The 24,825-nt window shown below is 38.7% G+C and overlaps 1 protein-coding gene across 18 annotated transcripts in view; it reads right to left on the bottom strand.

Annotated features, from left to right (window-relative positions):
* The window catches only part of RIMS2 (regulating synaptic membrane exocytosis 2), a 539,581-nt gene that overhangs the window by 355,579 nt on the left and 159,177 nt on the right, over positions 1 to 24,825 (bottom strand). For all 18 annotated transcript variants that reach the window (XM_006053914.4, XM_006053915.4, XM_025265138.3 and 15 more), the window contains one exon: positions 7,410 to 7,720. In XM_006053914.4, coding sequence (XP_006053976.2) covers positions 7,410 to 7,720 — 311 coding nt within the window. The remainder of the gene's footprint in view (positions 1 to 7,409; positions 7,721 to 24,825) is intronic.

The following is a 24,825-nucleotide window of genomic DNA, read 5'->3' as shown; positions in this document are numbered from 1 at the left end:
AGACAGTGAGATAAGAGTTTGTAGAATTTGAATCCATAACTCCAATTTTTCATAAAGTTTATCCTCATTCTTTTCCTGGGGTTCTGTCAGACATCCCCATGCCCTTATAGATCAGCCTTCTTTTTCCTTAAGCTATTTTATTATTCCATTCATTCAGGTTTTCAGTAACTGTTCCCTGAGCACATTGATATTGATTGTTCAGTCACTAAGTCGTGTACAACTCTGCAACCCCACTGACTGTAGCTCACCAGGCTTCTCTGTTCGTGGGGATTTCCAGGCAAGTATACTGGAGTGGGTTACCATTTCCTTCTCCAGGGGATCTTCCCATCCCAGGGATCAAACTTCCATCTAGGGGCAAGACAGGTGGATTCTTCACCACTGAGCCACCAGAGAAGCCCTTCACTAAGCACACGGTTTCAGTTACTGTGTAAGGCGCTAGGATTACACTGATGAGGAAGATACCTGACTCTTACATTGTGAAATCTGTTTAGTTTGTTCATTTCCTCACTTACTTTTTGTAGGGAGAACTTTCAGTGTCTTATACTTGATAACCACCACTTTCAAAATTCTTTTTAAAAGGTCAACACTTACCAGTGCAATGGCGTTCTTATGTTAATGAAGCCAGTAATTTACTTTTTGAGCACAAAGAAACTTGGAATTCAAAATAAGTAAAATTAATTTTAAAGCAGTCATTTCATGTAAATGTTTCTCAAAATGACATGTAAACTATACCATCTATATATGTATTATTCTGTGATTTTCGGTTCTTCTTAAAATAACTATACTAATTTTTGAAATAGATGTTGCTTTTTCACCAGATATTTTGTTTTCTGCAGTGATGTATTCGGTGACTATGAGCCCCCTAGTGGATGGCAAGTGAAACAAAAATTTTGTGTGGGTTATACACAGTTAAAACACAGTTTCAATTTTTAGCACCTTGCTGATGAAATACTCATTGCAAAAGCTTTTTAAATTACCAAATAATAAAATATATAAACATTTACACATTTAAAGTCTACAATAAATGACAATACCACTATATAAAAAACATCCAAACTATAATCTAAATTTTCCAAAGACTACACAAACTTTGATGTCTGCATCTCAAATGCCAAAGAATGAGCCATGAGAAAGTTGGTTTATAATGACAGGGTAAGTGGGACAGTGATATTAAATACTTCTCCCACCACCACCTTTCAACCACACTTCATTTTGTCCACAAGCGCTTACATCCTGTCCTTGAAAGAGGAATGTTAACTATCTTATGTCTGAAAAGTTGGGGAAAAGATAGACTGTTGGTGGCTATATTTCAGATCAGAACTTTGTTAACTGCACATGTGTTCCACACAGAATTAAATCATGTCAGAAGCTAAAAGTATAAGGTCGAGACCTATCAAACTCAAGCCAGTTTATAAGGCAACTCAATGAAATATTTCATATAAAAAAATCCAGGATAAAAGCCAACCTATGCAGGCTGCCAGGAGAGCAGGTGCAAACTGGACTGTCCTGGGCAAACTGGCATATATTGCAATTCTATTTATGTCTCTTAAATGAAAGAAACTTGACAATGGTTCAAGTTTAATTCAACTGAAAACAGAAAGCATTTACTCTCACCAGCAGAGTAAATGAAGTATAGGAAGTATACTCTCACCAGCAAAGTATTTGAGATCCAATTGCTCCAAACCCTCACAGATGTTAAATGATAGCATAGTTTTCGTTTTTGTTTTAAAATTGTAGCTTTTCCAAGTGAGTGCATCAAAAGTGTCTCATTGTCACCTTGTTTTGCATCTTTCAAATAAATAAAGACAGGACATTCTCCTTGTAGCTTTATCAGGTTAGCAGCCATTTGTGCATTTCTGTTGTGAAGAAAATACTTTTTGCGCTTTTAGGGCTTTTGTTTTGTTTTTTAATTGGGCTGTGCCTGGCCTCTCAGTTGTAGCATGTGACTCTTAATCGCAGCATGTGGGATCTAGTTCCCCAACCTGGGACTGAACCCAGATAACCTACATTGGGAGATTGGAGTCTTAGCCTCTGGACTAGCAAGGAAGTCCCTTATTTATATTATTTAAAGGTAAGTGCTCTTTATATTTCTTTTTAAGCTACATGTATTGCAAATATTTTCTCTGGAAATTTCTTAAAGTTTAATTTGGTTATACATTTTCTTAGTATCTTTTAATGAACAAAGTTTTTATTTTGATGATGTCTAGTTTTGTCATTGTTTTGTCTTTTATGGTTAGCACTTTCTGTGTTTATCTATGGAATCTTTGCCTATATCATGAAGATAGCCTCCTCTGGTTCTTCCTAGAAGCTTTATAGTTTTAGCCCAAAGCAAGGTCACAATGATTTTCTTCTACATTTTCTTTGATAAGTTTTATACTTCTAATTTTTATTATTATAGCTATGATCCATTTTTGGTTATTTTTATGGTAAAAAAGCAAGCTTCAATTTTCATTTTTAAATGGATATTCACTGTTTCAGCACAATGAGACTTGTTTAAAGGATAGAATACGGTCTATCTTCTTACTATTCTTTGTACCACTAATAAGAATGAATATTCTATTGTTGTTTGGTGGATTGTTCTGTAAATATCAATTAGGTCAGGTTGATTGATACTGTTTTTCAAGTCTACTATATCTTTGATGATTTTCTGCCTACTGGTTTTATCAGTTATTGAGAGAGGGTATTTATAACTCCGGTCACTCCAATCACAACTGTCAGTCAATCAGTTCAGTCGTTCAGTCGTGTCCGACTCTTTGTGACCCCATGAATTGCAGCATGCCAGGCCTCCCTGTCCATCACCAACTCCCAGAGTTCACCCAAACTCATGTGCATCGAGTTGGTGATGCCATCCAGCCATCTCCTCCTCTGTTGTCCCCTTCTCCTCCTGCCCCTAATTCCTGCCAGCATCAGGGTCTTTTCCAATGAGTCAACTCTTCTCATGAGGTGGCCAAAGTATTGGAATTTCAGCCTCAGCATCAGTCCTTCCAACGAATACCCAGGACTGGTCTCCTTTAGGATGGACTGGTTGGATCTGCTTGCAGTCCAAAGGACTCTCAAGAGTCTTCTCCAACACCACAGTTCAAAAGCATCAATTCTTCAGTGCTCAGCTTTCTTCACAGTCCAGCTCTCACATCCATACATGACCACTGGAAAAACCACAGCCTTGACTAGATGGACCTTTGTTGGCAAAGTAATATCTCTGCTTTTTAACATGCTATCAAGGTTGGTCATAACTTTTCTTCCAAGGAGTAAGCGTCTTTTAATTTCATGGCTGCAATCACCATCTGCAGTGATTTTGGAGCCCAAAAAAATAAAGTCATCCACTGTTTCCCCATCTATTTCCCATGAAGTGATGGGACTAGATGCCTTGATCTTAGTTTTCTGAATGTTGAGCTTTCAACATTCATAATTCTGAATTATGCTTCCCCATAATGTGTCAGAATTCTACTGTTCATTTGGGCTAGTCCTTTGTCAGTGAAAGAAGCATCAAGGGATAATATTGAAAGAAATATATTTGTTTTTACCACCTTCTTCATAGATTAGAGATATGCTTCTAATTTCCGTACAATGGTGAAGTAATTACTCATAAATTTGTTGGGTTTATTTTTAACATCCATAACCTCTTAACAATATGCACTCCAAAGCTTAATAATCTATTATGTGATCCAGGCTTCTAATATTTCCTTTTTTCTTCCTAAACCTAACTTTCTAGAGTCCAAAGGAAACTATCTCATTCAGCTATCGAGTTTTTGAAGGAGTCTGCTTCCATTATCCATTTTATTACCATTTATTCATTTAAAATCCTAGCTCCATTGGTTATTATCTATTTTTTTCATCAAAGTTCATATACTTTGATCATTATACTTGCCATTTCACAATTTTTCCTGATTCATGAAGTCCTTGTGTAGCAGACACTGCTGCTGTCTCAACCCACATTGCCTTATTCCTTCACTGTTCCCTAAATAGTGATGCTTTCTTACTGTATTTGTAATATTCTGCCTGACTGTTTTCTCTGGCACAGGAATATGCTTGAGCAATGAGTTCCAGAGAGTTAATACCCACCAGAAATAGTCTTAATCCAACAACAAAGGAAAGTTATGGATAAATATCCCCAGCCTCCTTACCCATTGCATGGGATAACTCTGAGGAAATGATACTTTGCTTCCCAAAAGTACCAGTAAGATTGAGACACAATTGCTAAGAGGTTAAGGTCTTGAATGCATCCAATATTGTATTCCTTCCTTAACTGGATCATTTCTCACATCCCTACAGGCAATGCCTTGGATTGCCTTACATATAAAACTACCTGCTCTTAAATTTTTGTGTCCTTAAGGTGGTCCTCAATCTAAGATGGTCCTCTAAGCTTAAAATTCCTGAGTTCCTGAGATTTTGCGCTGAGATGTGTTCACAGCATGCCAGCCATGAAATCACCACTGTTTGGCCCAAGATAGGATTTACACTGTCTGTTTCACTTCTGCTAGTTTTCAAACAACCAGCACAGCCATCACTTCATTATTTTCCTAAGACATAGCATCACCAGGGTGATGGCTTCAGGCATCTTCTAAAGTGACTCCCATTTCAGTATTCCTGCCTAGGAAATCCCATGGACAGAGGAGCCTGGTGGGCTATAGTCCATGAGTTCACAAAGAGTTAGACATGACTTAGTGACTGAACACCAACAACAAAGTGACTCATAGTTACCTTACCTGTTATAATTGAGTGCTCATGGAATAGATGCAGGTGTGCCTCAGCTAAGCTGGACACAGAAGGGGCGTGGGTGATGGGGCTGAGGGCACTCTTCCAGGGGCATGTCTGCTAGCAGCAGGCAAGGCTCTGAGAGCCAGCAGAGGAGTCGAGATGGCCAGACTCCAAACAGCCATGAGCCTGGAGGGTCATGGACAGCAGGGGACAGGTCTTGCTGGTAACCAGCCTGGCTTGGGTTCTTCCGCCTCAGCTGAGCACCTTCCCCACCCCACAGACATGGAGGATCACAGCCCTCCAGTTCTCAGCCAACGCTCCCCTCTTTTGGATTTTGAGCCTGAGCTTTTCCATTCCTGGCACCTGGCAGGGTGTCCAGCCAGAGAAGACTGACGGGGTGGCAGACAGAGGTTGGAGGGCATCACCATCCTACATTGGGTCAGACCTCAGGCCAGCGGCCAAAGTCCAGGCTCTGCAGAAAGATAGTTAAGAGCTGTCACTGTGAAAATGGGCGGGGGTCAGCTGTCCAATCCCTGGGTCAGGAAGATCCCCTGGAGACGGAAATGACAACCCACTCCAGTATCCTTGCCTGGAGAATCCCGTGGATAGAGGAGCCTGGTGGGCTACAGTCCATTGGGTCGCACAGAGTCAGACACAACTGAAGTGACTAAGCAGCGGCAGCAGGTGTCCTCAAGTTGGAGGGGGATCTACATCACAAAATGTAAGTCAGATTCTGTTACTAAGAAACTCCTACTGAGCAGAATCTGATGTTAACTTTAAAGGAGAGATTTGTTCCTTGCCTTCAAATTGTAATGGGGGCAGTGTGGGCAGGCAGCCCTTAGCACACCACTCTTACCTGGCCAGCGTGTGACCATTAGCACAAGACCCTTAGAGCAGTGGCTAGAGGTCCCCTCTGCCAACAATCAGACTCCAGTGATCCTCCAGGCAGAAAGGGCAGTGAGAGGTGGGTTGTGCCCTTTGCTCCAGGTCCTCCTGGGTCTCTGGCCTGGGGACCAGCAGGTGAGCTGGGGTGGCCTGGGACAGGCTAAGGACTGTGCCCTGCAAAGTTCCAGAGCCCCTGCCAAGTCTGCCCAGTGGCTGGGCCCAGGCCTTTACCAAATGGCAGGGGCAGTCTCCATGAGTCACAGTCCATGGAGGCCTCTCAGCACCTGAGTATGTGGATACTGTCATTAAGGTAACAGCTTCAGTCTGTCCATTCAAGTTTCAAAAACTGGTACAGCTTGATCAGTTGTCTACCCCTAGGAGGTGGCCAGAGGTCGGGGTTAAGTTATAAGAACACTGTACACCATTACTTCAGGTCCACCTCTGTGGTTGGGGCTATTCTCAAAGAAGGGCAATTGTTGTGAGCTGGGAATTAATCTGACTGGCATTTGCCACAAATGATTCTCTCCAGTTTAAATGAAAAGCCTGCAGTCCTGGGCACCGGGTTCCCTCAGTGATGACGGCCACGCAGGGTCTGGGGACCCAGTCCTGAGAGCACTGCCAGCCTCATCTGCCAGGCCCGGACCCCAGTAGGAGGACCCAGACCGGGTGCTGGATGTGAACACTCCTGGGCAGGGTAACCAGCCCCCTTCTCTTAGCCAGGGCCTGGACCTCACAGAGCAGAAGTTGAGACTCGGGACCTTGCCTTTTCTTGTCAGAACAGAGAATATCATTTGTTTTGGTGGAGGTTTGCGGGAATATTCTTACCCAACCATGACCTGACCTCAAGAACAAAGGATCTGACGCTAACTACACCCCTCCCTCACCTTTCCTATGAAGGGCTTTGGTGAAAGCTTTTGGGGTTCTGAGGATGTGAGCCACCTGTCTCCTCTCATGGCATCGCAATACATCTTTCTCTGTTCCAGACTCCGGAGCTTTGGTACCATTTGGCCTCACGTGCGTGGGGCACACAGACTTGCATTTTAGTAACACTCTGAACCGACCATCCTGTGAGCACAGCTTAGATTTGTGTTTCAACAAATGTATGATTTTATAGTTGTTCACATGTAAATGCATCTGCCACTTCCAGATAACAAACAGTGTAAACTAGATTTTTTTAAATTGTCAGTTCAAACAGAGCAATATGGTATAGAAAAATAATCTTCCCAACAAAATTTTTCATCTCCCCCTTCCAAAATTAGGAAATCTAAGACTCATAAACTATTTTTAAAAGTCTAACACTTTGAACATAGAGAAGCCCATTGAACTGAGCCAAAGAGTTAATAACAGAGTTAGTCAATGGGAAAATCAAACTATGAAACCCTTTCATCAGCTGGAAAACCACTTCATGCTTCAACCTGAGGTAGAACCTTTGGAAAAGTAATTAATCTTCCCCATTCTCTCAATTCCTCTTCCAGTTGGTCCCATCAATCCAAACTCTCCAAAGTGTCTTAAAAACCATTTCCTTCATTCCCATTGCTCTTATGCCCATTTGTCTTTCCTGGGATCATAACCTCCTACCAACGCTCCCTGTTTCATTTCACTTCTTTATTCTGGAACAATCTGACACTCCCTCATCAAATCTAAGACTGTTCAAACATACAAGCGCTCAAGTCCTAACATCACTTTCAGCATTTCTATAAAACATATGGACATTTACATTATATTTAGACAACTCATTTGTTGCCTAAACATGTCATGTATTTTTATTTCTGTTTGGAATGAAGTTTAAAAATAATATTTACCTAAAGATTAAGCAAAATGTTTACCTGTCTGAAGCTACGTCACTGGCAATTTGGTGCTTCACTCCTGACCCATTTTTAATAGAATCCTGTCTTGTGAGCCCATGAGATCGACTTTTCTCCACTGCAGGTACAGATAAGTCACCTGAGGGTCCTTGGAACTGGGCCTGCTCATGCAGTTTTGCTTTCTTCTCCTGAGGCGCCTCCTCATTCCGCAGTCCTCGGAGAACCTTTTGATCAGGTTGCTGTGGTGTATTAGATCCACTATTATAAAACCATGCTCCTGATTTAGTGAGGATTTCTTGTTGTTTTCGGCACAAATTACATACCCACATAACCTGCACGTGAATATACAGGGAAAAGAAATTAGTGTTTCCAAAGTTAAAAGCAAGTAAAAAGAGAGACAACAACTCAAGCTAATATATATATGTATATATATATATGTATGTATGGTCATTCTTTCTAAAGTCAAAACATAATCCGGATTAACTACTATTGTTAATTAAATCACGTATCTTTTAACTCTGTCAAAATAACTATAATGAAATAGACAATATTTACTGGCAGTAAAAATACCAAACTAGAACGTATAATTACTATTTGTTTCTTTGTATTCTTTAATTGCTTTTTATTTAAATTAGAGGCATAATAAAATACAGAGAAAATGGATTTTGAAGCTAGAAAAAATTGGATTTAATACCAACTCCAAGGAACCTTGGCAACCATTTTTATTTTGTTCTCTCTTCAAATTGGATATACATTACTCTTCATTTTTCTCCAACTAAATTCAAAGTTCAACAAGGTACTGAACCTTCATTTTTATAAAACTTAGTTCCCTTAAGATAAAATAAGAAATAGGGATAGTAATATTCATTTTCCTGTTGTTGTTTTGAGGATTGAAATAATTTATATAAAATGTCTGGCACCATGGCACAATGCCTGGTTTATGTTGGACTTTCAGTAGGTTACCTACTAATAATAGGTTAATCTTTTATCACCAAATATATTACAGCTTCTTGAGGGGCTTTTATTTCTTTTGAGTAGCTCTTAATGGCTAAAATAAAGCTTAGGAATATTGCTGATTTATAGAAACCTAACACTTTCATAATTTTACTAGGACACTTCACATAAAATGCACAATTTAACCATTTTTAACTGCACAGTTCAGTAGTATTAGGTATATTTATATTGTTGTGAAACAGATCTCCAAAATTTGTGTGTCTTGTAAAATTCAAAGTCTATATCCATTAAACAGCAAATTCCCTTTTCTCCCTCCCATCCCCTGGTAACCATCATCCTACTCTTGATTTTTTAATAGATGCGTTTTTCAGACTCCAGGAATCAAAGAATTTTAAAACTAACATCTGTATGGGCAGATAAACTTTTATCTTCTTCTGAAAAATGTTTTTCAATTAATCAAAAAAAAATCGAGTGATTTTAATGTTATATTTATGTCAAATACTGAATCCTAAGGCTCTCCAGATGGCTAAACATTTCTCCTTGGTTTGAATCAATTATAATAATATAGATAATCACAGTAAAAGAAAAATTCAACATGCTGTTTTCAACTGATACAAGGATGCTTTTGTAAAATGCAATTTAAAATTTTTGCTTCATTGCCCATTATTTCAGTTCACACTGTTTGTACAGTCTATATCAAACAACACTGTACTTGATCATTTTTATTTTGTTCTCTCTTCAAACTGGATATACATTTCTCTTCATGTTTCTCCAACTACATTCAAAGCTCACTGGAGGCAAAATCTATATCTTCTATTTGCATAATGTGCATGCCTGCATGCTCAGTTCAGTTCAGTCACTCAGTCGTGTCTGACTCTATGTGACTCCATGGCCCGCAGCACACCAGACCCCCCTGTCAGTGATTGAGTCAGTGATGCCATCCAACCGTCTCATCCTCTGTCGTCCCCTTCTCCTCCTGCCTTCAATCTTTCCCAGCATCAGGGTCTTTTCAAATGAATCAGCTCTTTGCATCAGGTGGCCAAAGAATTGGAGTTTCAGCTTTAGCATCAGTCTTTCCAATGAATATTCAGGACTGATTTCTTTTAGGATCAACTGGTTGGATCTCCTTGCAGTCCAAGGGACTCTCAAGAGTCTTCTCCAACACCACAGTTCAAAAGCATCAATTCTTCGGTGCACAGCTTTCTTTATAGTCCAACTCTCACATCCATGCATGACTACTGGAAAAACCATAGCTTTGACTAGACGGACATTTGTTGGCAAACTAAAGTCGCTACTTTTTAACATCCTGTCTAGGTTGGTCATAACTTTTCTCCCAATGAGTAAGCATCTTTTAATTTCATGGCTGCAGTCACCATCTGCAGTGATTTTGGAGCCCAAGAAAGTAAAGTCCGCCACTGTTTCCACTGTTTCCCTATCAATTTGCCATGAAGTGATGGGACCGGATGCCATGATCTTAGTTTTCTGAATGTTGAGTTTTAAGCCAACTTTTTCACTCTCCTCTTTCACCTTCATCAAGAGGCTCTTTAGTTCTTCTTTGCTTTCTGCCATAAGGGTGGTGTCATCTGCATATCTGAGGTTACTGATATTTCTCCCAGCAATCTTGATTCCAGCTTGTGCTTCATCCAGCTCAGTGTTTCTCATGATGTACTCTGCATATAAGTTAAATAAGCAGGGTGACAACATACAGCCTTGACGTACTCCTCTCCCTATTTGGAACCAGACTGTTGTTCCATGTCCAATTCTAACTGTTGTTTCCTGACCTGCATAGAGATTTCTCAAGAGGTCAGGTGGTCTGGTAGTCCCATCTCCTTAAGAATTTTCCAGAGTTTGTTGTGGTCCACACAGTCAAAGGCTTTGGCATTGTCAATAAAGCAGATGTTTTTCTGGAACTCTTGATTTTTCGATGATCCAGCGGATGTTGGCAATTTGATCTCTGGTTCCTCTGCCTTTTCTAAAATCAGCTTGAACATCTGGTAGTTCACAGTTCACATACTGTTGAAGTCTGGCTTGGAGAATTTTGAGCATTACTTTACTTGTGTGTGAGATGAGTGCAACTGTGCAGTAGTTTGAGCATTCTTTGGCATTGCCTTTCTTTGGGATTGGAATGAAAACTGGCCTTTTCCAGTCCTGTGGCCACTGCTGAGTTTTCCAAATTTGCTGGTATATTGAGTGCAGCACTTTCACAGCATCATCTCTGAGGATTTGAAATAGAAAATTCCATCACCTCCACTAGCTTTGTAGTGATGCTTTCTAGGGCCCACTTGACTTCATATTCCAGGATATCTGGCTCTAGGTGAGTGATCACACCATCATGATTATCTGGGTCATGAGGATCTTTTTGTATAGTTCTTCTGTGTATTCTTGCCACCTCTTCTTAATATCTTCTGCTTCTGTTACATCCATACCATTTCTGTCCTTTATTGTGCCCATCTTTGCATGAAATGTTCCCTTGGTATCTCTAATTTTCTTGAAGAGGTCCCTAGTCTTTCCCATTGTATTGTTTTCCTCTATTTCTTTGTATTGATCGCTGAGGAAGGCTTTCTTATCTTTCCTTCCTATTCTTTGGAACTCTGCATTTGAATGGATATATCTTTCCTTTTCTCCTTTGCCTTTCGCTTCTCTTCTATTAACAGCTATTTGTGAGGCCTCCTCAGACAACCATTTTGCCTTTTTGCATTTCTTTTCCTTGGGGACGGTCTTGATTCCTGCCTCCTGTACAGTGTCACAAACCTCAATCCATAGTTCATCAGGCACTCTGTCCATCAGATCTAATCCCTTGAATCTATTTGCTCAGTCAGTTGCTCAATCGTGCCCAATTCTTTCAACCCTATGGACTATAGCCCACCAGGTTCCTCTGTCCATGAGATTTTCCAGGCAAAAATACTGGAGTGGGTTGCCATTTCCTACTCCAGGGGATCTTTCCAACCCAGGGATCAAACCAGTTCTCCTGTGTTCCTTGCATTGGCAGAAGGAGTACCACTGAGCCACCTGGGAAACCCTATTTGCATAATAAGACTTTATACATTATAGAACAGTAAGACCTTCTAAATTTTTGCTAACTTGAAATCATTTGAAATCTTTCTGGGGGATGTAATGTAATAAAATTTTTATGCTATTACACTAAGATTCATGTTTCATCATTTCCAAAAGAATTAATCGTCAATACCATAATTTTTGTTACTATCTAATTTTTGTAATAAGAAAGCATTTTTTATATTAAAATATCAAAATCTCACTCAAATTTTAAAAAATACATCATAGTTCAAATTTCTTTTGGTTTGAATAATATGAAACATTCTACATCTAACTCATCAATAGTCTCAAAAATCAAATTTCAACTAAATTCTTCAGCCTTTAAATGCCATCTTGTGACAAATGTAGGTACTGCAGATCTCTTTTAAAAGTGAAAGCAACTAAATATAGAACCAGAAAATAACATTAAAAATTAAATTTGAATTTTTCTGCTTTTTTAAAAAAAATTATGATTCATGTTAACCGTGATAATACATCTATATGATTTTATGATATGAAATTATCTAGACTAAGTCACACTCAGAATATTGAAGAATAACATACTTTTGCACCTGGTAATTGATAATGAAACAGAAATGAGAGTTTGTGAGACAGACAACTATCTAATCATGATTATTTGCAGAAACAACTTACTGCTGCTTCATTATTTGTCACAAGGTAAGCAGGTTACTTAAGCTCTTCCAGAGAGTTTCAAGAGTATCCCTAGAACAGCAGCCTAAGTATCACCTGGAAACTTTAGAAGTGCACCTTTTCAGGCTACACCCCAGACCTACTGAATCAGAAACTGGGAAAGAACGCAGAAATATGTTATTTTCTTTTATTTATTTGCCAAATCCTACAGGTGATTCTAGTGTTTGGTAAAGTTAAGAGAGCCGTCAGGACAGCAATTCCTAACTCAGTGTGTTCAGTGAGTTACAAGTGTGTTCCTCAGAATGACTGGGGTAGGCTAGAGGAGGCCTTAACCAGCCCTACCCAGTGAACTAGGTAAATGTATGACACTATTCGTACAAATTTATAAATTTAAGTTAACTCATTGTACGAACAGTATCATTTCCAGGCAGCGCAAAATGAAAAAAAAAAAAAAGAAGAACTAGAAGCACTATGAGCTTAGTTTTCCTTATTTGTTAACACTCAGTGGATATTAATACATAAAATAAATGACTGCAAGGTGTGAAGGATGCTGTCTGATTTCTATTAAAGACACTATGTATTAATACTTTCCCATCCTCTCTGGGCTATCCACATTGTGCTGTGCTTAATCGCTTAGTCGTGTCCGACTCTTTGCAACTCCATAGACTATAGCCCACCAGGCTCCTCTGTCCACAGATTCTCCAGGCAAGAACATTGGAGTGGGTTGCCATGTCCTCCCCAGGGAATCTTCCGAACCCAGGGATCAAACCCAGGTTTCCCCCCTTTACAGGTGGATTCCTTACCGTCTGAGCCACCAGGGAATTCTGACTAGATCTTATGTTCCTTCCTAAACTGCTGGCCTCTAGTAATCCTCATATCCTAACACCCAGTTACCCTTCTCTCACTATCTCCTCCTACTTTCGGATTAAGAATCTATTAATCTTTAAGGATCAGAAAGCCTAAATCCACTCACTTAAATTAATACAGAAACTGACAATTTCACTTAAAGCCCTTTACATACACTGCAACTCATCAATTGCTGATACTGAACAACATCTTATAAACACATATATGTGCTGTGAAGTGAATTTTCACTAACTGGCTATGAAACAATTGATGTCTATTAGAGCTGAATTCTGTGTCTGTGGAAAAAAATTAACTAATTTGGGATAAAATAACAGCACTTTTGTTAATGGAATCCTTTAGCCAGTTAAGTTAACCAGCAAATGTACCTTATGATAAATGCTTTTAAAAATCTTAGAAATATATATGCTCATAAATCACCAAGGTTAAAGCTTATTAGTTTGGCTGGTCATCATTTATCAAAAAAAAAAAAAAAAAAATCTAGGCCCTGAGAATACAAAGACACAGAGGATTCAAAATTATAAGGTATTATTACTTTCAGTTCTAAATATGCTAATATTTTCAAAGTAATATAGCAATATAAGAGGTGAAATACTAGTGACCCAAATTTGTCCCTTATTACCATATGTTCCATTCCAAAACATCCTTGTTGGGGTTAAAAAGGGAAAAAACTAAGGAAAATAGAAATATCTCTTCAAAACCATAAAAATGGTAAATGTAATAGCTAAACTTCATAGTCACAAACAAAACTATGTTAACTGCACACAACAACTTAAAGGAATGTAAACCTCTGAAAACTCTTATTTTCATCTAAATAGGGATAATAAGTAATAGAGTATTCCAGAGAAATGAAGGATTACTGCTTAGACACTGATGCTAATGAGACCAAGGCAAAGTTGATAAAACCAGCTAACTTTGCACAGGATAAAAGAATTTACTAAACTCCAGTCTAATCAGACTAGGCTCTACCACTAACCTATAATGCTTATCAATGTGTGCATTTGTCAGAAATACAGTGTTAAATTGATTGGTTTGACCCTATCACATGACTAGAAAACTGTGGAAGCTGCTGCTGCTGCTGCTAAGTCGCTTCAGTCGTGTCCGACTCTGTGCGACCCCATAGACGGCAGCCCGCCAGGCTTCCCCATGCCTGGGATTCTCCAGGCAAGAACACTGGAGTGGGTTGCCATTTCCTTCTCCAATGCATGAAAGTGAAAAGTGAAAGTGAAGTCGCTCAGTCGTATCTAACTAGCTATTAAATTTATTTCCTTTGTCTCTTAGAAAATTACATTTCCCAATCTCCCTTGTAGAGATGGCCATTATTATGTTCTGGCCAATGGATTACAAGCAAAATGATGTGTGCCATTTCATGACCATTCAAAACTCTCATATGCTATGATCAAGCTCTTCATTCAAGGCCCTGGGGGATAAAGGATCCATTAAAAAATAGAAGGAGGCTGGGAATCTGAATGACTACTTGGAAGGGAGTCTCTGATGGTCAGCCACAGACAGCAGTGTGGACTTCACACTGTGAGAAATAAAATTCTATTATGTTGAGCTACAGAAACTTCCTAAGTTTATCATTTGCAGTTGACTAATTCAAAATCTTTCTAAAGCACATGTTCTACTGAATGCGTCACCAGCATACTCTTTATATGAACAATGCATTACTAAAAAGGCATAAAAATGTGCTTCAACGTTGATCTGGAGCCAACTTTCACTGAGTCTTAAGAACAGCTTGCGCACATTTCTTCTCAATTCTGCAATCGATGAAGTAACCTGAGTTACTTGAAAGCAGCCATTGTGGACGTTTTTATAGACTATGAAAATTGGAAAATACCACCAACCAGGACATTTTCTTACAGAAAGCCTGTGGTTAGCATTTATCAGTACATCACTGGATATAATGTATCTAATATAATCTCCTAAAAGATTATACATTTAGCATTAAAAGATAAACTTCGATGTAGCTATAATTTACCATAAAATTAATTCAGACCATAAAATTCTAATTTATTTATAGATGTGCAAGTAACTACTAACACTAATTCATTCATTATTTATTCATTCACTCAGTATTCACTAAATGGCTAGTGTATGCCAGACACTACCCTAAGAGCTGGCAAATACAGCTCAGCAGACATAGATTTTGCTGTGGAGTTTAAAGTATAGTAAGGAAGACAAATAATTGCAAATGACCACACAAATATTCTTTAGATTACTATTATGAGAAATGCTACAAAAGGAATACAATCACACCAAAAATCCCTGATGTTTCCTCTCCCCAGGCCCAGGCTGCATTTGGGGAAAAAAAGAACGCAGAGATCTGCAAGAGGCCTGGAAATCCAGAAAAGTCAATTACAGCATTACCCTACTGCTCCCATGATTCCATCTGTGGTGTTTCTGTCGCTCAGAAGGTAGAGTTCAGTGGCACTGCAGGCTACTAACCTACATGAACCTTCCCTAGCGCTGTCATGGTACAACTGGCAAGGGAGTACCAGACCATATTTTAAGAGGATGAAAGTTTTTCAAACATGTTCCTTAAGGAATTAAGAGATCAATGTAATTTCAATGTAATGGGCTTATAGATTACAAAACAAGTATCAGAAAATTTCTTCCATCTGATACCCCAAGACAAGCAGCCAGACTTTGCCAAATTCCCCATGAACCACAAGCATGGCATCTCTAGCTAATATACAATCATATTTGTCAGCTGATAAAGGGGAGTTCAGCGGTGTCTTCATTAAGTCCCTCAGGAGACAGCAGCAGTACAGAAGAAATTTTTACTTGGAACATCTCCAAGTCTTAGTTGGCTATTGATAATGGCTTTGAAAAATTACTCACAAAGAAACATAGCTTGTTTCTTCTCTAATTATTTATCTGATTTTCCTCAACAGCAGATTAGCCAGATTTCTTTTAAAACTATGTACTCAATTTTAGCTTGATAAATAGCTCCTTTGGCTAAATTCTCTATGCTTTACATTTCTACCCCTTCCCTTGCTGTTTTCCAAGAAAGCATCTGGGTGTCCCGTGGAGCTTCTGCTGCTAAAATCTGCAGCTCATCTAACTCATAGTCTGGTTCTTCTACTCTATTCAGACAGGACTGCGCTGCATTGTTGACTTGATCTCACTTTAGCTCCCAAGGCTCTGTTGACTCCTCCTAGTCTCTGAACAAGTCTCCATTCAGTCATGGCCCAAGGTAGCTGTACTGCAGTCTCTACTGAAAAGTGGCCACATCCCTCATCCCTCACCATTGGGGGAGTATCACAGCAGGGACATGCAGCTACTTCTGTGTCCTCCATGCCACCCTGGAACTGAAGATAGTTCTGGAAAGCTAATGCTGGAAGGACATCCAGAAAGATATCTCTTCCAAGAACGTCGAATATTAGTAAGGGTAAAAGTTGCCCTTTGACTTAACTAATAAGCATCCTCATCCTGAGTCAAAGACTAGAAAGAACAGACTAGAACATTACTCTGATCATTTGTGCCTTCCTACTGCCGTTCTTCTTCCTCATCATGTACAGGGATAGAAGCGGCAGACTCTTCCTTAACTGTGTACCTTTTCTGTGTACCTGACACTCTCCCCAAGAACCCTCAGGCTTGGACTTAGGACTGTGGCGTCCCCCTTCACCATTCCAAAGCTTCCCAAAAGAAGCCAGCTTACTGATAAAATAATCTAAACCAAGAGGCACTTCGAATATACTATACCTATTTCTCTGTGATCTGAATACTGTCAGTTATGGTCAAAGATCAATATTCGCCAAAGTGCAAAGTATGAACCAGAACCACACCTAGAGAAAGAAGAACTGGGAACTTCTAGTTTCTGATAAAATGGCTGGTTCCTCTACTCTGGGCAGGGTGGGAGGCTGCAGAGCACAGAAAAGGAATCTACTCTTTTAAAAGACAGGAAATGAAGTGAAAATGAAAGACAATTAAGTTGAAAATACATTTATTGTATTGCCATGCAGTCAATATTATTAAACATTTTAGGTATCTGTACTTTTATCAATACAAAACACACAATTGCTGAAAAAATGAAATTTTAACTTATCCCTAAAACCTCAGGGAAATTATTATAGAGAACTAAAAACTATAGTAACCTCGACCACTCTGCCTAAACTTAAACTTTTAAGCCTCTTTCTACTTTCCTTAAACTCTCATTTTTATATATTACTTTGTTTCATGGCATGATATAAATCTTAACTTTTAACATTTTTCTGCTAAAATAGATACTGCTTGTATAGAAAGATTTTTGTTTCTGCACCCACAATTTTAGCTTATAAAAAGTAGAAATAAACTAAGTAAAATTAAAACAAAATGAAGGTAGGAGCAGAGCTAAAGCCTTAGTGCCACTGTGCCCCCAGCCAAAAAGCAGGCACCAATGGCTGAGAACGGAGCTCTTTAGGATGAATGAACTAAATATGCTCCTTGTAAAATGAAAACTTGGAGTCAAGATTCAATTCTTGATGCCCAGAGGATTCATTAATAAAAGAAGCTGGAAAATACTATAGAAAACTGCCTCAACCTACAGATCACACACAGCTGTGAGCTCAAACAGATGGGACACAGTCTTGTAACAAGACCCTGAACAAAGCCAACCATGACCTTGGTTTCTATATAAGAATTTGTAAGACCATTAATTAAAAATACCACTAATATGTTAATTTGCAATATCACTAAATATCAAGATGGAAACAAGATCCCAGCTCACTTCTAAAGACCTGGTTCTGCATTGGAACGACCAGACACTGCATGAAGGCAATCACAAATAAGGAAAACATAAGCTCAGGGGAAAGGCAAAAGGGAGGGAAAGAGGAGGAGAGAAAGAAAAGGAAAAAACTACAGTGAAAACTTAAAAAAAAATCATCTCACCAAAAAAGAAATGGGGTCTAGATGGTTTTAACATTTGATGCCTACCAAACACTGAAAAAGTGATCACAAACTTTTTTGAACTATTATAGAAAGGAGAAAAAAGGTAACTTCCCCAGTGCAATTTATAAGACTAAAAAGATTTTAACGGCAAAAATCAGAAAAGAGCAGTAAATTAGCCTCATATGGCTGCTGTCACAAATTAACACAAACTAGAAATACATTCTCTCAGAGTTCTGAAGAACCAGAAGTCTGAATTCAAATTCAGCATCAATGGACCAACATCAAGGTATCAACAGGGCCTTGCTCATTCAAGAGACTCTAGGGAAAATCAATGCTTTGCCTTTTCTGGCATTCAGCTTCTGATGGCTATCAGCATTCTTTGGCTTGTGGTCACATGAATCCATTCTGTAAGGACAGCATCTTCAGATCTCTCTCTGCTACATCCTCACATCACCTTCTCTCTATGTGTGTAATCCTCCTCTTATAAGGATGTGTGCAAATGCTCACTCAGTCATGTCTGACTGACCCCACGGACTGTAGCCCACCAGGCTCCTCTGTCCATGGAATTTTCCGGGCAAGAATACTTGAGCAGGTTGACATTTCCTACTCCAGGGGATCTTCCCAATCCAGGGACTGAACCCACATCTAGCATATTCATGCAGAAGAATTATATTCAGCAATCAAAATGAACGAATTAGAAGATGTAGGTGGATCTAAATCTCAAAGTAGATAAAGTTTCAGAAAAATATATACTGTATGATCCATAATATAAAGTTTAAAACCTTGTAAAACAATGCTTTATATGGTTTAGCAGTGTTTAGGTATAAGCAGTGTTTATAAACTATACAAATAAAAACTTATGGAATAATAAGTACTCAAGATAATTATGCTCTCTCAGAAAAAAAATACAAAACATGGGAACATTTTAAGATTTGTATAACTTGTTTGGTAGTCTCTAAACTTCTTGACATGTTTGAAATATTTCAAAATGAAAAAAGAGAGAAAAGAGAAAAGTGGTAGGAGATAGAGGAGTATGTAACCAGGTGTCAGACTAGAAACCAATTAAGATTAAAATAAATATATTAGTTAACCGAGAACTAATCATTGAGTTTTCATACAAATACAGTTTTTAAAATACAGTACAGCTTACTTTCAGGGTTTTGTTTTGTTTTTTGTGGAATGATGTGAATAAAGAAGTTAGGTTTATGTAAAAAGGTACCAATTAGCCAAATATATAAACAAAATTACATATTTTGTAGTTTTGCTTTTATTTTCTTTCCATCAAAGCACCTGATTCACTTTATAAACTCTCTGTTCTAAATTAAATTTTATCAAAAAACTAGAAAAATGGTTTCAAAGTAAACTAGTCATTGAGGAGAATTTAATTGTGTATTGCTTATTATCAGAATAGGTAGCTACTGCCTTCATAATTGGAGAAGGAAATGGCAACCCACTCCAGTGTTCTTGCCTGGAGAATCCCAGGGACCAGGGAGCCTGGTAGGCTGCCCTCTGTGGGGTCGCACAGAGTCGGACACGACTGAAGCGACTTAGCAGCAGCAGCCTTCATAATAAATATTTGACCTTTAAATCTTACCTTAATTCAGAATCGCATTTTAAGTTTGAATTTCTCTAAGTGTGTGTGTGTGTGTGTCTGTGTGTTTTAAAGAAAAGACAACTCTTAAAACAGTAGGCATATCCAGCAAGTTTAAGGGAAGTGAACATTTCTGCAATTATTAAGTTTACCCACTAGTCTGCGCTATAGCACTTTGTTCAATCTGAACTGCTAGTTTTATATTATCACTACACTGTTAATGTAATTTTTCCCTAAAAATAAAATGTTTCAGTTAAAAATATAGTAACTTTCATAAAATTAAAAATAAGTTGAAAGAGTATCATTATTATACATTATAAAATGTGATGGTATTAATTAGAATCATTATTTTCCATTGCATCTTAACTTACTCAAAAATTCAAGAGAATAAATATAAACATCAGTTGACAGTTTTCTTTTCCAACATGTAGAACTTAAAAGTTATGCTGTATAAATTATAGAACTATAAAATCATTTCAATAAATTTAAAGTAAATGACTTGATGTGAGCTCAGTCACTTCAGTCACGTCCAACTCTTTGCAACCATGGAACCTGCCAGGCTCCTCTGTCCATGGGATTCTCCAGGCAAGAACACTGGAGTGGGTTACCATGCCCTCCTCCAGTGGATCTTCTCCACCCAGGAATTGAACCCGAGTCTTCTGAATCTCCTTCATTGCAGGCAGACTCTTATCCACTGAGCTACTTGGAAAGCCCCAAATTATGGCTTAAATTGATGGAAAGCAAGCTTAATTTTTCTTAAAATAGAAAGCATAGGTTTCACTTAAAATGGAGAACAGAACAACTTTCTGAAGAGAACATCTTATAAAAGGGAGAGGTCAGAACATAATTATATGAAGATTACAAAATGATGCTTTATCTAAACTGAAAAGAATTGGAGGTCTATAACTAGAGGCTGCTGCTGCTGCTAAGTTACTTCAGTCGTGTCCGACTCTGTGTGACCCATAGACGGCAGCCCACCAGGCTCCCCTGTCCCTGGGATTCTCCAGGCAAGAACACTGGAGTGGGTTGCCATTTCCTTCTCCAATGCATGAAAGTGAAAAGTGAAAGTGAAGTCGCTCAGTTGTATCTGACCCTCAGCGACCCCATGGACTGCAGCCTTCCAGGCTCCTCCATCCATGGGATTTTCCAAGCAGGAGTACTGGAGTGGGGTGCCATCACCTTCTTCGAAAACTAGAGGAAACAGTAACAAAACACTAACAAAATATGGCGATATGGAAATTACTAGAACACTCTAGTGAAACAGAAATTTTTAAGGAAGAGGCATTAATTCAGAGAAAAGAGTTCAAAGTATAAAGTTTCATTTACTAGTTTCTCACATTCTCACTAATAATTGCTTAAAATTTGAATGGATAAAACAATTTGAGATCCTTGCAGTAAACTGCCAGAAGCCACGCACTGCTATATGGACTTCCTTTTGCAAACTGTCCTTCTAGCTCCTGTAACTGCTAAAAGGCAGTTCAGTTCAGGAGCTCAGTCGTATCCAACTCTTTGCAACCCCATGAATCGCAGCACGCCAGGCCTCCCTGTCCATCACCAACTCCCGGAATTCACTCAAACTCACATCCATCGAGTTGGTGATGCCATGCAGCCATCTCATCCTCTGTCGTCCCCTTCTCCTCCTGCCCCAATCCCTCCCAGCATCAGGGTCTCTTCCAGTGAGTCAACTCTTTGCATGAGGTGGCCAAAAGTATTGGAGTTTCAGCTTCAGCATCAGTCCCTCCAATGAACACCCAGGGCTGATCTCCTTCAGAATGGACTGGTTGGATCTCCTTGCAGTCCAAGGGACTCTCAAGAGTCTTCTCCAACACCACAGTTCAAAAGCATCAATTCTTCGGCGCTCAGCCTTCTTCACAGTCCAACTCTCACATCCATACATGACTACTGGAAAAACCATAGTCTTGACTAGACAGATCTTTGCTGGCAAAGTAATGTCTCTGCTTTTGAATATGCTATCTAGGTTGGTCATAACTTTCCTTCCAAGGAGTATGCGTCTTTTAATTTCATGGCTGCAGTCACCATCTGCAGTGATTTTGGAGCCCAAAAAATAAAGCCTGACGCTGTTTCCACTGTTTCCCCATCTATTTCCCATGAAGTGATGGGACCAGATGCCATGATCTTCGTTTTCTGAATGTTGAGCTTTAAGCCAACTTTTTCACTGTCCTCTTTCACCTTCATCAAGAAGAGCGTATCACTAATCATACAGTCATCTGATCTACTTCAAAGCACAGTTCAATGTAAGGCAAGTTCAACTCAGCCCACCCAAGGGAGATCTACTATTCTATGAAAGCTAAACTGTATCATAACACTATCACAGTGCAAAATTAAAAGCACTGACTTTTATCTAGCTTCAGTGCATCTGTATCTTGATTCATCTCAAAGGTCAAAACTGAATTCCAGACCTTTACCTCCAAACTACTGCATTCACAGTTTTACTCAGAGTGGTTAATGGCAATTCCCCATCCTCCTGGTTTACCTGGGGCCAAAAACGTTGGAATAATCTTTTTCTTTTATATCCCACATACATTCCACCATAAAATCTTTTAAATTCTTCTTTTAAAATATATCTACAGAGATGACATCTCATCATCTTCACCACAACCACTCTAAGTCACCACCACTGCCAGCCTAAATTATTTTTGCTAGTGTTAGTCGCTCAGTCATCTCTGAATCTTTGAGACCCCATGAACTTTGCAATCCCATCAGGCTCCTCTGCCCATGGAATTCTCCACGCAAGAATACTGGAGTGGGTTGCCATTTCCTTTTCCAGAGGCCTAAATTACTTAAATATCCTCAAAACTGGTCTCCTAGATGCTATTCTTCTCTCACTCTCATTAACCTATCCCAACAAAACCATCAAAGCAAACCCTTCAAAACGTTTTGAAGCATGCCATGTCACTTTTTTTGTCAGAACCTTTTCACACTCCCCATTTTGCTCAGAATAAATGCCAAAGTCCTTACAATGATCCAGAAGGTCCTCTGCAGTCTCATCTCACCCACTTGGGTCTTTGTGTCTCACTATTCTCACCCACTTGCTCTGTTCAGCCCCACGAACTTCCCTCCTATTCATCCAACATGTCAAGCATTCCCCTATCACAGGACCTCTGTATCCACTATTAGGTAAGTCTAAACTGCTTTTCCCCTAAATATCTGCAATGCTAGCTCCATCATCTTTTTCAAGTTTTTTAAGTTGCTGCTCAACTGTCATTTGTCAAAGGCCATTCAAATCAATATTCCAACATCATCCAAAATTAAGCATCTAGATTTTCATTTTCTCCAGGGCACATACACCTTCTAATATTTATCTTATTTGTTATGTACATCTCCTAATTAGAATATACTCCCCAGAAAGGTAAGAGATGTTTGTCTATTTTAGTTCACTGCTATATCCCAATCACCTGTAAAATACCAAGAGATATTCAATAAGTGAGTGAAGTAATGTATTAACGGTAAGGATACAATAGTTATACCTTACTTTCTTTAAAATCTGTTTGCCTAAAAAATTTCTATAATCCAAATACCATGAATCTCAAGAAATTGTCTTTAAGAAAAAATTAAATAGCATTTAAGAATTTTCCAAATATGAGTACTATTATGAAATTTATATTTTCTTATAAGTCAAAATGTACAAGTATGTGAAGATTATTTTATATGTATTAAAATTCCTTAGATATTTAAATGAAAGTAAAATATGCAAAGCTTACCTTAGGGGATTCAGACTTGTTAAATCAATGTCCTCGTTTAGATCTAACCCAACAGATTTCAGAATATTACTAGGTTTTTTATTGGGGGTGAAAGAGAGATCACATTGAATGATGTGCATGCATCTGTTCATTTTGGAGGTGATGGATATGTTTATCACCTGGATTGTGGTGATGATTACATGGCTATATGCATAAGTTCAAAGCCATCAAACTGTATACATTAAACATGTGCAGTTTTTGTACAACTGTTCTGCAAAAAAGCTGTTATAAAAATGAAAAACAAAATTGTCGGAACGGCAGTGGTTAAGTTGAGAATGGCAAAATGATGTAATAGACCAATGCTTCTCAAACTGTAATGTGCATTCCAATCACCTGGGATCTTGTTAAAATGCAGATTCCAATTTCTAAGTCTGGGGGCAGAGAGGCAGGGATTCTGAATTTTCAACAGTCTCCCAGGTGATGTTGCTTCTGCTGATCCGCAGACCACACTTTGCACAGACTGGACTTTGAGTCAAACTCTAGGCTTTAGCTAATACCCTGGTACAACCACTACCAACACCACCACCACCAATGTCACTGCTACTAACAGCAACAATAACAACAACAAACAGAACTTCCTGAGTTCCCCCTCTGTTCTAGGCACTCTTCTAATTCTTGCTATTACCTCATTTAATCTTTGGTAATGGATGAAGAAACTGAAAAATGCAAAAGTTAAGTCACAGAGACAAGGTCGTATAGCCAATAAGTAATACAACCAGAATTCAAACCCCGGGTCTCTTATGACCTAGGACACTATATTTTTTGGTATGAAGTCCATCCTAAGTCTATGTTGCAGGTGGTTTGGATACTCCTTGGCTCACATCTGATTTCAGCCGCATCTACAGTGGACAGTGGTGGCAGCAGATCAACTCAAAAGAACTGCACAGTCCCTAGGGTAGATACAATGGTTTTTAAAAAAGAAAATAATAAGTGCCGGTGAAGAGACAGAGATATTCTAACCTCTGTACATTCCTGGTACACATATAAAGTGTCATATAAAGTCACTGTGGAAAACAGTTTGGCAGTTCTTTAAAAATTAAAAATTAAAAAATAGAATTACCATATGACCTAGCAATTCCATTACTAAGCAATACCCAAGATAATTGGAAATATATGTTCACATAACTTGAAAGCATATGGTCCTAACAACATTATTTACAATAGTCAAAAAGTATGAACAACTTAGATGTCCTTCAGTTGGTGAGCAAATATATAACATGTGATATAGCCATACAATGGAATGTTATTAAGCCGTAAGAGGAATGAAGTACTGATTCTTGCTATAGCAAAGACACCTTAAAAGCAGTATACTAAGTGAAAGAAGCCAGACACAAAGGGCCACATATTGTCTAAATCCATTTATACACAATGTCCAGAATAGGCAAATTTCTAGAGGGAAAAAAGAGTGGATTGCTGGGTGCTTGGGTGTACAGTGAATGGAATGATTGCTAATGGACACAAGGTTTCTTTTCAGGGTGATGAAAATGTTCTGGAATTAGGTAATGGTGATAGGTGCACAACACTGTGGATATACTAAAAGCCACTTGAAAGTGGTGAATGTTATATGAATTATATCTCAATTAAAAAATGGTTAATACCTCTTCTACAGAAAATCTCAGGCTAAGATGGTGTTTCCTGTTTGGGGTTTCTCCCACAATCAGATCCCAAGCCAAAGATTTGAATGCAAAGTAGTTTGTTTACTTGAAAAATG

The sequence above is a fragment of the Bubalus bubalis genome, chromosome 15 (genome assembly GCF_019923935.1).
Source record: "Bubalus bubalis isolate 160015118507 breed Murrah chromosome 15, NDDB_SH_1, whole genome shotgun sequence".
NCBI lineage: Eukaryota > Metazoa > Chordata > Mammalia > Artiodactyla > Bovidae > Bubalus > Bubalus bubalis.
This window is presented reverse-complemented; position numbering and strand designations above follow the sequence as displayed.